Source organism: Ptychodera flava, chromosome 10 (assembly GCF_041260155.1).
Source record: "Ptychodera flava strain L36383 chromosome 10, AS_Pfla_20210202, whole genome shotgun sequence".
NCBI lineage: Eukaryota > Metazoa > Hemichordata > Enteropneusta > Ptychoderidae > Ptychodera > Ptychodera flava.
The window spans coordinates 40391570-40404690 of record NC_091937.1 but is presented as its reverse complement, the minus strand read 5'-3'; the positions used below and the strand labels follow the sequence as shown (position 1 = coordinate 40404690).

The 13121-nt window shown below is 37.3% G+C and overlaps 1 protein-coding gene across 3 annotated transcripts in view; it reads right to left on the bottom strand.

The window, feature by feature from the left end:
* The window catches only part of LOC139142781 (androglobin-like), a 120753-nt gene that overhangs the window by 103771 nt on the left and 3861 nt on the right, over positions 1 to 13121 (bottom strand). Inside the window, exon 1 of one of the 3 annotated variants that reach the window (XM_070712939.1) lies at positions 7942 to 8114. The exons of the other annotated variants lie outside the window; for them this stretch is intronic. Coding sequence (XP_070569040.1) covers positions 7942 to 8054 — 113 coding nt within the window. The 5' untranslated portion in view covers positions 8055 to 8114. Of the gene's footprint in view, positions 1 to 7941; positions 8115 to 13121 lie in introns of those variants that run through there. 3 annotated transcript variants of the gene reach the window in all.

Sequence of the window (13121 nt, the reverse complement as noted above, 5' to 3'; positions counted from 1 at the left end):
TGAGTGATGTACGTTTACTACATTAAACGACGTTAAGAACACTATAACACTATATATATATATATATATATATATATATATATATATATATATATATATATATATATATTATATATATATATGTGTGTGTGTGTGTGTGTGTGTGTGTGTGTGGGTTTGTGTGTATATATATGTGTGTGTGTATGTATTTATGTATGTATGTATGTATGTATGTATGTATGTATGTATGTATGTATGTATGTATGTATGTATGTATGTATGTATGTATGTATGTATGTATGTATGTATGTATGTATGTATGTATGTATGTATGTATGTATGTATGTATGTATGTATGTATGTATGTATGTATGTATGTATGTATGTATGTATGTATGTATGTATGTATGTATGTATGTATGTATGTATGTATGTATGTATGTATGTATGTATGTGTGTGTGGTGTGTGTGTGTGTATGTATGTATGTATGTATGTATGTATGTATGTATGTATGTATGTATGTATGTATGTATGTATGTGTGAGTGTTGTGTATGAGCGTGTGCGTGGGTTTATATGTGTATATGTAGCATTATGTGACGCTTGCGTTTGTATCTAATGAACTTTTAAAGTGGGTAGTATCGTCCCAATCTGACTAAAATCAAATGTAGATAATTACTTCACCACTATTTTAATTACATTGAAATGCAACTGCAAGACGTCTGTGTTAAAATAACATTGCAAGTAGAACGACGGTCAAATTATGTAGTTAAACTGTATAACGATAAAAAATCATTTTGAAATATCATAACATTTCCTATATTGTTTGTCATGTCACCCGATATGTCATATCATTCGATTATTAACGGAGTCTGAGGAAAAGTTGTAAACCTATTATCGTTAGACATCATTACTTCCTTTTAATTCATCAAAATGTCATAAGAAACGTCAACTGTGTTAAATATTACTTCTGAAAATACAAAAGGGGTTCGTTAAAACTGCACTGAGATTTCAAAAGCATCGATAAATATTATTGATCTTTTAAATTCTACCCAATATATGTGTCGGATATTGCTGCCCGTGAGCCTCGTTTTATCGATCTAGTCGACAATACATTACATTGACATCACTACAACTATACCTATATATTCTGACAGGAATGACGTAACGCAGTACAGTTCCCGATACAGAAATAAAGCCAAATTAAAATCGCATTACGAGAGTACAGAATTAACGAGATTGCAAAGTAATTCGTTTCTGTTTACTTCTACACAACACTGACAACAGGATCACCTTCAGGATCATATCCAACTGTGATCGTTTTTCCCGAAAACGTGACGTAGATTGGTAATATCCGAAACCTCTGTCAGGAACCCAGTCAATGAAAAAATGCAATAATTTATGAGAAAAGCGCGAGAAACTAGCGAAGCGTCAAGGTTTCATCAGCATTCAACCAATGATATTTTTCATTTTCTGATGACATCAAGGTCACTTTGGACGCAAAGAAATCACGTGACCGCTCTCGGGAAAGCAAAGGGAGGATTACCGCGGTTTTAACTTGGCTATATCCGCTGCATCCTTAAACAGATACAAAATTGTTGTATATGTGATAATTAGGTCAATCTGGCCTGATAGTGTGTATGTGCGATGTATGATAGTGAGCATGCGTGCCTGAGTGCTTCACGAACTCTACAACGTGTTGAGCGGTCTCAGTCAGAAAAATGTAACAACTTAGCCGGCTATTGAACCACTCATTTTTGGGAGTGGAGATTTAGCCGAGCGGTTCTGTCTATGGCCTCTCAGCTAGGCGACTGATGCCGTATGTTGTGGGTTCGAATCCGATTGAAAACTAGCCGTATTGAGTCAGTCTATACTTTTTATTAATGCCAATTTTTTTATAGTTTTCCGTAATGTTTATGTCTTATATGTGTCAAGGAGGGGTAAAATTGTGCAAATGATTTTTCCTAATAAGTTTACTATAAATGATATTTTAGCTTATCGGCTAATCATTTGGGGGTTTTTTTCCATCATGCTGTCATCTTTTATGAGTATCCTTGCCAGTAGATACCGTATTCAAAATTAATTTTATCACACCATGTATTTGTATATGCCATACACGCGATATTTTTGGCCGAAATTTGTAGAACATCAACGTTTGATGTTCAGAAAACATATGATGCATGAGCGAGCAGTCAATTAACCTTGCTAATTTAGTTTCTCTTTATGATTCTGCGAATGTCTGGCACCAACCAAGTCTGAAAAATTTACACTAACAATTTCTAATGGTGTGTCTTCAGGGCATTTTTTTATCTCCATTTTCTTTTCGGTAAAATGAAAACCATACGTCATCATTTCTTTCCTTCGTATAGTGTATAAAGAGAGTCTATCCCTTACGATATTTCCCGGTTTGATGCATAAAATGGGTGAAATAAATGGGCCCGCAGATCGTTGGGAGAGGCTGGCCAAAATTGTAAAATAGGATGCAGTTTTTAGCTTGCCGCTTTTGCTAAACCAAACACATTATCCATGCGGTTGGAACTGAAAAAAGTGCCTTATTTTCCCTAAAAAAGTTGCTGGCATGCAGTGTGATAAACTGAAGGATGCAGTCGTGTTCTTTGCCAATTCTATCACCAACATTACCGAGGTTAGGGTTGGCGGAGACCCATACGAATCTTTTCGTGAAATATGTGGGAACTTGGTTTGAGGAAAATGGTATGTCCTTACTCTGATTACAAATCCTTGCGACACCAACGCCAAATTTGCATCCCTTAGCTTGAGAAAAGGGGATAGTTAAAATGACAACAAAGAGCACGCAACATTTTGTTGATATCAATTAAGAGTAAACACTGAGATCAATATTACCAGAAAGTCTGAAACAAAGTTTACACGGTGACTCCTGATTTTTAATATTATCATTCAGGAGACTAGTTTACAAGTGCCCGAGACATTGTGTTAGCAGAACTTTAAAATTTTGAAATGTGGTGTACATGTATGTGCTATACGTTAATTTTATATCCATTTGGTCACAGATAACCACCAACACCCAGATGTTTCTGAATCGATAGTGATCAATAATGATTTGCATATTGTGAAGGTGTCACCTGGTCACGGCGAGCAAGGTTTGCATGTCTAATATTCATCTTCGATTTGAATATCTCGCTGCCAGAAATCGCTTCGTGGGTTAGTGGTTAGTGTGTAGGGCTTACGAGTGAATGTTTGTTGGTCCGAATTCTGGAGTAGGCATGCATTCTTTAAGGACCTTGTAGGTGGTGTTAATGTGGGCTTTGGAGGTTTGGCAAGGTTAGAAAAAGGTCGTAGACAGGTGGTGAACAGGGACTGAGCAGATTGGAAGTATCACGCACTCCCCCCCCCCCCCCCCCCCCCACCTGAAAAACAGAGACGAAACTTTTTATACCACTGAAACACAGAAACTGCAATAGTTGAGTCAGAACCGCTAGAACCAGTCGCAACGTACCTAAACAGACAATGGTTGTTCCATTGGATTCTGACAGAATCGCCTGGTGGGTTCTTACAGAAACACAGCAAATTGAGGAGTTCATGGAAATACACACTGCCGAGAACAATGCTGTGACGTAGGGAGTGTGGTTTAAAACGCAATGCATAACGAGTCCGGTGACTCCGGTTGCATTCTCATCTTGGCAATTTAAACTAATAATACATCAACGAAGAAGAGTCACAATTTTTCGCGTACATGCAAAATTCCTGCATGGTGGAAGATTCGCTGTGAAATGTGTCAGACCATGACGTCACATTCTGACCATAGACAGTGGTACAGTTCCACTGTTTATGTTCTGATCAATCACGTGAGTGACAATAGTCACATGTTAATGACGTATACAGGTGACTTTGAGCAGAATGTGTGTCGATTGGCGTCCCAACATGCATGGCAGATGACTTTGAGGTATTCTCAATAAAGAAATTCGAGCAAGCCTTAGTGAGTTCGAAAAGACATTAAGAGCCAAATTTGTGGGAGGATTATTAACGGAGAGTAAGTATTATGAACTGTCAAAATACGATGGTTCGATTAACTGAAAGTCTTACCAAAACGTCACTGAATTGAATTCTTTCTACCCATTGTTTTGCTTTGAGCACCTCTAAGACCCCATCATAGCGATTTCTCATGTACAATCTTGTTTTCATCTCGAAGTTGATGGCGACAAAATCATGTTTAATGTTGCATAACTATTGCCATGGTTACTGGATCAAGCAACACAGTTTTTCTAATCCAACTATTATTAACATTTTATTAATGATACAGATGATATCTATTGACATGCAAACCAAACGTCAATTCACCACTTATGAATTATTAATTGATTTTCATTATGTATATTAATTTTGACGGGTTATGCTCATTCCTTTCATTATGGGCTAAACTCTTCAGTTTGAGTGTGTGAAGTATTTGCCCAGCGTAATATCACTACATCGATCATCCTTATAGATATTGTAATTACAAATACGTATTTTCATAGTCCAACATTAATAGATGGGTTCCTTGCAGACATCATTTTAGTCAATTTCAAGGGCTACCTTGAAGTCTTGGGAATGACAAACGTGAAGCCCACAATATTACTTAAGATAGACATGCATTGCAATTTGTATCAGATGTTTATAACCTCTGTTCACCTTACATTCTACCAGTAAAATTTCGATAACAAGTTTCTTTCAACGGATATTAAATGCCACTTTACGGATATTAAATGCCATTTTACTTTAAGCGTCTTTTTACGCTACAGCGACGCCCGGGTGTTACGATAGGTAGTTACACAGACGTGCGCCAGGGGTACACAACTCAGCTAGGACCAGATTTTAGAACTCAAGCAAAAAGTAGGACTTAATTACCAAGTTGTGCACATGGCTTTGTAATACAATGAACTGACTGGGAAATTCAGAGGTGAGTTTCCTTCGACGCTGAATTGATGAAGCTAGGCGACCACGGAATGCAGTCTTTATAGGGGAATGGGAAAGTTAAAAATAATATTAAGTTAATTATTAACCAAAAGTTTCATTTTATTTGCTATGGAAATAAAATTTGAATTAACTGAACAATTGGTGACTTCGTTTTAGTCCTCGACGCGTGTACTTCGATTTAGACCAATATGCTAAATAACCTTGCCCCATGAGACGGCGTTTATAGCGGATCACTACTGCATGAAGTTTGTAGTTGTTTTTACTAAGATGTACTGCATATCTTAACTTATATATATATATATATATATATATATATATATATATATATATATATATATATATAGCTTATATATATATTAGCTTAGATAGGTAGATAGATAGATAGATAGATTGATGGATAGATAGATAGATGTGTTTATGTATGTATGTATGTATGTATGTATGTATGTATGTATGTATGTATGTATGTATGTATGTATGTATGTATGTATGTATGTATGTATGTATGTATGTATGTATGTATGTATGTATGTGTGTGTGTGTGTGTGTGTGTATGTATGTATGTATGTATGTATGTATGTATGTATGTATGTATGTATGTATGTATGTATGTATAAACAGAATGTCTATAATGTGACACAGACATACACACACTTGTTAATCCACGCTCATTATACTTAAATATGAAACTATATCCTGAGTAAACATAAATACATGATATTCGTCGTCACAATCAGAAATTAAAACACCCTTAATTTCCCATGAGATAAGAAGTGTAAATATCTATGTAGTGGCAAGCTTTACATATATGCAGGTGTTCACAATTGAAGAGAGAAATCATCCATCATTAAAATCACCGCGCCTCGGTGTCAGTGACGTTTGATCATTGTTGTCATATCTTGTGTAGAATGTCGTGAGATCTTCACTTAACCAGTAAAATACATTGGTTGTAAGCCAAGACGAAATGTGCGTTTCCGGCAACGCGAATTTTGATAGTTTCTCTCACGATTTAGAAAACTATTTATCTTTTGTCTCTTGTCTTTATGTCGCAGCGAACAAAAATTATAGTAAATTAAACAATCCCGTCTGACCCACCCTACTTTTGAGTCATGTTACTAGAAACAGACATATTTTTATTAGGTACCACAGTCACTACGTTGTTCAATAACTAGCCACGCGGTAGTTTCTAAGACAACCACTGTGCAGTTATGAGCAAGTACTCTTATAACAGATATTTCAAGTGAATCCCATCTCAGAATGTCACAAAGGACACAATCAATGATGCCTAATTTTGTCATCGAAAGCTGACAGACTAACATAGTGAGTGAGAGATGTATAATTCTATTTACCCTGTATCTGGGGATAAATTGCTTTCATCGGGTATTGGCCTCTTTGTAACGGTTAAATTACCGCAATGCACAAAGTTGAGCGCGCTGACCTAGGTACAACATCGATATAAAAGCCTTTGGTGCCCGGGTCATGGGAAAGTAATGAAAGACCAGACGTCGACTAGAGCTGGGTCTTCGTAAACTATTATCCAGTCAGGTGACACATGTGACCGTTACAAGAGAGTGCTTATTAATATATTGCAGCTCTCTACATCCACAGACAGTCTCCCCCTACTGTCTATGGTACATCAGAATATTGTGCATGTAAGCACCGTTATGTTTTGATATGATTTGACATACGTCGATCAACGTGAGGTGAATACGCATTCTCAAGCTCCCGTTTCAAGACATTTCGTCAGATGTGTTTTAACAGACTCAATGGACTTCTCTCCGTTGTCACGTTTTTCTCTAATGCAATGGGGCGTGAAATTGTACACACTGTATTCGATCAGTCATTTATTATGCATCTTACAAGGTAGAAGTGGAATTCCTATTTAAGTATGATCAGGCACAGACTGTCTATGGTTCAGGCGTGCTATCTATAGAACGACAAGATGGAATGGCTATATAGTCTGAACCGCGTCGGAGAGTTGGGACTTGAAGGCAAAAACGCATGAAAGTTTTAATTTTCTTGTGGGGAATTTATATTCTGTTACAAGTACATTGGATATCGGTGGTAGCAATGTCTGAAGAATTATTTCAACATAGCATTTTATTAAGTATCCGGATAAATAAGGCGGGCGGCAATACAGATGAACCATTCACTGTATGGCTGTATTGAGAGATACACGAGTATAACACTGGCAGTATAGTCTGCCAAACAATGGATTATAACTACACCGGGTTCGAATCACACCTATTCAGTAAGCCTCCACAAGTGTCCAAGGCGTGTGTTTAGTAAACTGATTGTCAGCGGTGTACGCTACTAACACTTTGCTTGGTGCACACATCAAGTTTTCAGGTCTGTCACTGTCGCTATTAATCAGAGCGTTTTCAGAATGTCAAAGAAAATTCTCTCAGGTGGAATAACAAGCCTTTTAGTTCGTGCCGTCGGTTTTCAGAGTAACAAACGAGTTTTCCGGAATGCGTATAAAGCACCAAACATAACGGTAAACAGACATTAACGTAAGAGCTGTCAAATCAAAACCATCGCCAATCCAAAACACATTAAGACTCAAACTTGTCACGATAAATGGGCAAGCTCTATTGTCTTAGCAACCAGTGGCCTGGACTGGTAAATTTCAACATTGCCGAGAACCCGAAATCGTTGTTGCATATTTTTGTCGCGTTTATTTGAGTTTGATTTGAATGCACAGACCATGGCAAAGGCGGCGTGTTCAGAAACGGTCAAAGGATTGACAAGGTGTTAAAACAGGTGAAACAATAGAATTGTAAATAAACTCAGCTCTAATGGACGGCTACCGAGAATATCACCATGGTAAATATACTGTTTTCAATACAGTGGCTGGTTCCTTAAGAACCGCTAGCTGTTAAAAACAGACGTACCGATATAGTTTCATAAACAAACAGAAATGCCCTCAACGTAAAAACGAAACTAAGCAGCTATATGTATCTGTACTCTTAACAGCAGACGATTGTCGATACTATTTTAAAGAAGTGCTTAAAAACGTCCGTCTACTCACGCGTTCCGTAGAGACATTCGTCTGAAGCCAGAAGTCCGGGACGGTGTCCGCGTTGTGGACCCGGCCATGTTGCCAGCCACCGACAGCCGCAGAAATGAGGTAGATTCTTGCATTGGCGGGATTTGCTAGTCAACAACTCGTAAAGAATAAATGAATAACATTCAATCCAAGCTACTTTAAAATTCATCTAAATGATCATTTCAAAAGTGGCCGATGAATTAACGACTTAACAGGTCCCTTTGTGACGTCACGTGATGGTACCTTTAAGCTGGCCGGCATAATCCACATAGCGAAGAATAGGGAACCAGCAAGGAATCCCAGGCACTATACAATCATTTCATTAATGTTGTTGTTTCTTTTCTCGTGACCCATTATGTTTTCATAAATATTGATAAAAGTGGAAAATTAAAATGTAATTTCAACCTCAAATGGCGCTTTATCCAAAGGTGAGGATGTCCCACGAAATATGTAAATCTCTCGAGAATTAACCATGAAAGCGGCTCACTGTAATATGCTTATCGCCGCTAAAAGAAGACATATACAGCCGTGGACAACACGGATGAACAACAACGCTTGGTATTAATAGCTTGTTTACATAAGCATGGACAGCGTTACCATGGACACGACCTGAAGGCAAAGGAAAGAACGTGTGCAGTCATGGTTAGAACCCCTGAGGTTTTGGATTGTGTATTTCAGACTGCAAAAGCTGTATAGTTTTTCTGATAATTCAAATCAGACAACGCCTATATTTGTCACCTAATTGTGAGCAAAGATCACTGAGACTCAAATAAATACGATCACTTCGCGATACCAGCTTTATAGGACAATGAATGAATGAATTTTGTTTGATACGAGACGCTATTTTTGTTTGACATGTTGAAAGATACTGAATGAATGGATGACCATGCATATATTCCATCCCGGTTTTAGACACGATAAATAAAACCATGGAGGTCTACCTCCATGATAAAACCATCGCGAGAAAGTCTAAATGGTCATGACCATTAAGTCGGCTGTTCACCGCCTTCAGCATCCGCGTGTGAAAAAATACACACAGTGGACACGTCCTGCTTATAATTATATGGCTCCAGTTCGAGAACACAGTGTTCGGAATGCGCAAGATTGCCCTACTATCGATGCCCTTTGCTGAAATTACATTTTGACGGTCAACTTTGCCATACAGATCTTCCATATACAACGTTCTTTGCTGGAAAAGAGCACATTTTTCGAAGAGGGCATTTAAAATCACTACAAGCTGCAACAATCGCGGAGCCGTTTGGCCGACGACGGTACCTATTCACGGCCTGTGACATAAATAGAATAAATAGAAGAATTGTTTTCGTCTCGTTTGTACCTCCATGAAGACTTGCCCATGGACTGTGGGCATAGAAATATCAAAACGGAGTAAAATGAAATAATAAACTTCAGCAGACTGTCACGTTAGTGTTGAGGTGCTCGCCAGATTGAAGCAATATACTTTGGCGACTGGTGCGTACATTGCACAGGGCCATAAGGCATTATCAGTCATAACAAGAGTAAAAAATTAATAAATTTATGATTATGAATACTTTTGATAAAAATTAAATATTGCTGTCATTATTGTATACTTATACAAGTACCCTACTGTACTCGAATCTTGCATGATGGTCAGTTTCCGTGCCAAATTTGTGCATTGGTATTACAGACCCTGTTATGAATAACTTTATGATTACTAATATTCTTGATAAAAATAATATTTCTGTCATTATTGTATACCTTCAAAAGTACCCTACAGCACTCAAATCCTAAATGATGATCAGTATTTATGCCAAATTCACGCAGTTGTAGCACAGACCCTCAGAAATATGGTCAATGTAGTTACACTGCAACAGCATTGCTCAGTAACTTGATGCGCGGTCACAGTACTGCCTCGGCAGACTCTCTGAACACCTATTACGGTGTATGAAGGGGTGTACGTTGGCAGAGCGTTCCATCGGGTCAAATAATGATTCTTGTAGAGCTTCTTATGACATCTACATAACGTTTGAAACAACAACAACAACAACAACAACAACAACAACAACAACAACACAACAGTTATGTTTGTTGAATTTTATTGGTCAACGAAACAACTACAAATACACGACTTATAAACAAACAACAATACAAACAAGAACAACAGCACAAGTTATGTTCGTTGAATTTTATTGGTCAATAATAATAACAACAACAAGAACAACATGACTAATATAAACATAAACAACAATACAAACATCAACAACCAGATCTCTGGGGACCATGTGATTAAACTCAGATGTAGAGCACGGCGACGACTACTTACGCGGTATTCTCTTGCTGTCGCCTCTCACAGCAAGAGAATACGTGTAAGTAAACGTCGCCGTACTCTACATCTGAGTTTTGGACACAGCAGTACTACAGAGAGTTTAAATCGTCTCTTGAAGCAGAAAAATATCTATCCTCTGTTAAAATTGTGGCACATACCAAAATGTTAGCTCTTCTGCGTTGTTCTTCACATTATTTGAGAATAGAAACCGATAGAAAACATAAAATAGATAGATAGAAATGAACGAATTTGTCTGTTATGTGAAAGAAATGAAATTGAAAACGAATGTCATTTTCTCATTTGTCCTTTTTTTGATTGTTTTAGGAAGAAATATATCCCTGCTATCTGTCTTAATCCACCAATTGAAAGGAGTTTTATCAAATTAATGACGTCAACCGATGTAAACACACTGCAATGTCTAGCGGCTTTTACTTACCATGCAATGCAATTAAGAAAAGAAATTAACGATATGTGAAATGTATTCTGTAACTTTCCGTTCTTCCTGTCAGTTTTATTATTGTCAAGTATTATGGGCCGATGGCCTAAGAGTACTGAATAAGATCATTGATATAGGACACAGCAGTAGAAGCTGTTCTACGATTACACAAAGTCAAATTTCTATCAAGGAAAACTAGGAAATTACAGCGAAGCAATATCTCGGAGAAACCTCGGCCTGTAAGGCTTCTATGATTTACTTATGAAGATCATCTATTTAACATTTTTTTCTAAATCTTCAACCAAAGCCGACTGCCTAGCAAATAACGATTTAAAATGTCAATAGACCTATATTGATGTCTTGCTTAAAAAGATCCAGGGACAAGCAAACCAATGTTACAGTACCTTTGTTTTGTAGATTAGCCAAACAAAATACATAAATAAATAGATAAATACCGAACATATTCGGCCTCTCAACGTTTGCTATCCAAATTTCGATTATTCTTCATACATTAAAATTCCATTTTATTCTACACTTATTCAAAGAAACCAGATCACAATCGACCGATTATGACGAAAGTTTTGGCGCGTTTTTCGTCTTGTATATCAGGCCTACCAAAACTACGAAACTAACCGCACATTTGGCCCTTGATGGATAAATCAAAAAGGAATGAGCTCGAGCCTTTACTTTGCTTGTTTCACAAGACGGGTATGTGCCAAGCGCTATACTTTGACAGTTTTAACCACTTCGGTATTTCTGGTAATGCGCCATTATTGTTAAATTTAGGATGAAATATAAGAGCGAAATAATATGCTACTTTATAGAGTGCAAACACAACATTTTTTCGTTTAGTCATTGTATGTATGTATGTATGTATGTATGTATGAATGTATGTATGTATGTATGTATGTATGTATGTATGTATGTATGTATGTATGTATGTATGTATGTATGTATGTATGTATGTATGTATGTTGTATGTATGTATGTATGTATGTATGTATGTATGTATGTATGTATGTATGTATGTATGTATGTATGTGTGTATGTGTGTATGTATGTGTGTATGTATGTATGATTGTATGTATGTATGTATGTATGTATGTATGTATGTATGTATGTATGTATGTATGTATGTATGTATGTATGTATGTATGTATGTATGTATGCATGCATGCATGTATGTATGTATGTATGTACGCACGCACGCACGCACGCGCGCGCGTGCGTACGTACGTACGTACGTACGTACGTACGTACGTACGTACGTATGTATGTATGTATGTATGTATGTATGTATGTATGTATGTATGTATGTATGTATGTATGTATGTATGTATGTATGTATGTATGATGAATATGCAAGGTTCAGCGAGCCTACCTTTTAAACATTTCATTTAATATGCCGGCCTTACTCTTGCTCGTAACCGCTGCTAAAAATAAATAGACATATTAAACACAATCTAAAACTGTTTCTTGATACACCATCATTCTTTTTATCAGAATGGAGTTGAACGATAAATAAAGTAAGTTGCGAAATTAAACGTTGATATTCTCATAATAATTACATATTGCACGTCTAATAGGGTCTCACTCGACTGCGAGGCGCCCTCGTTTATCACTGTGAAACGCTAGGGGATTTAATCAATTTCTCATGCAAATAAATAACAGCGCAACCAGACCTAAATGCTTCAACAGGGAGTGAACGATTTGGAAAACATTTAGGTAAGCTAGAAATATATTAATCATATTCTCCTTTTAATAACTCGGTTGGTTTAATTTTTGTTCGGGGTTTCTCGTTTTGCCTGTGTCTCTCCAGGGTCGAATCATGCGTCCTGTAGCGGAATATTCTGTTCAAACTAGAGACACATGGGTAGCCACTAATGAAATGACTATGATCAAAAGGTATGTAGTTAAACCTGTGAGAAGATAACATCGTAATAGGCAGTACTTGCGGACAAACCCACAGCGACAGGCCATTAGCAACGGAGTCGAAGAGATAGTGGCATTTCCTTTTGTATTTCCTTGATAATTGTTCAGTATGAGTGTCTTTCAAAGTTTGACACGGCAGGCTTAAAGCCGTGGAGGGACCGTGGCCGTGACTACATGTCTTTCAAATTGCTGCTCCAAACCAAATTGCTCCATGGGTAAATTGTGATACAACCGTATTATATATCACTAAGATTCATTTCTCTAGTTGCACATATGCTGAAATCGACTAAATTTTGATGCAGCATTGAGTGTAAACGACATTAGACTTGGCAGGATCCCCCGAAACTCTCCCGGAAATTCTCCCAACGATTTCCTCTAAAGTCCCATGTTATCCCGTACGTCTCATCCCATTACTGAAATCTCCCGTCTAGCGGAAAATCGTTCTCGAGATTTATCGTGACTATATATGATAAAGGACGACCTTGACGT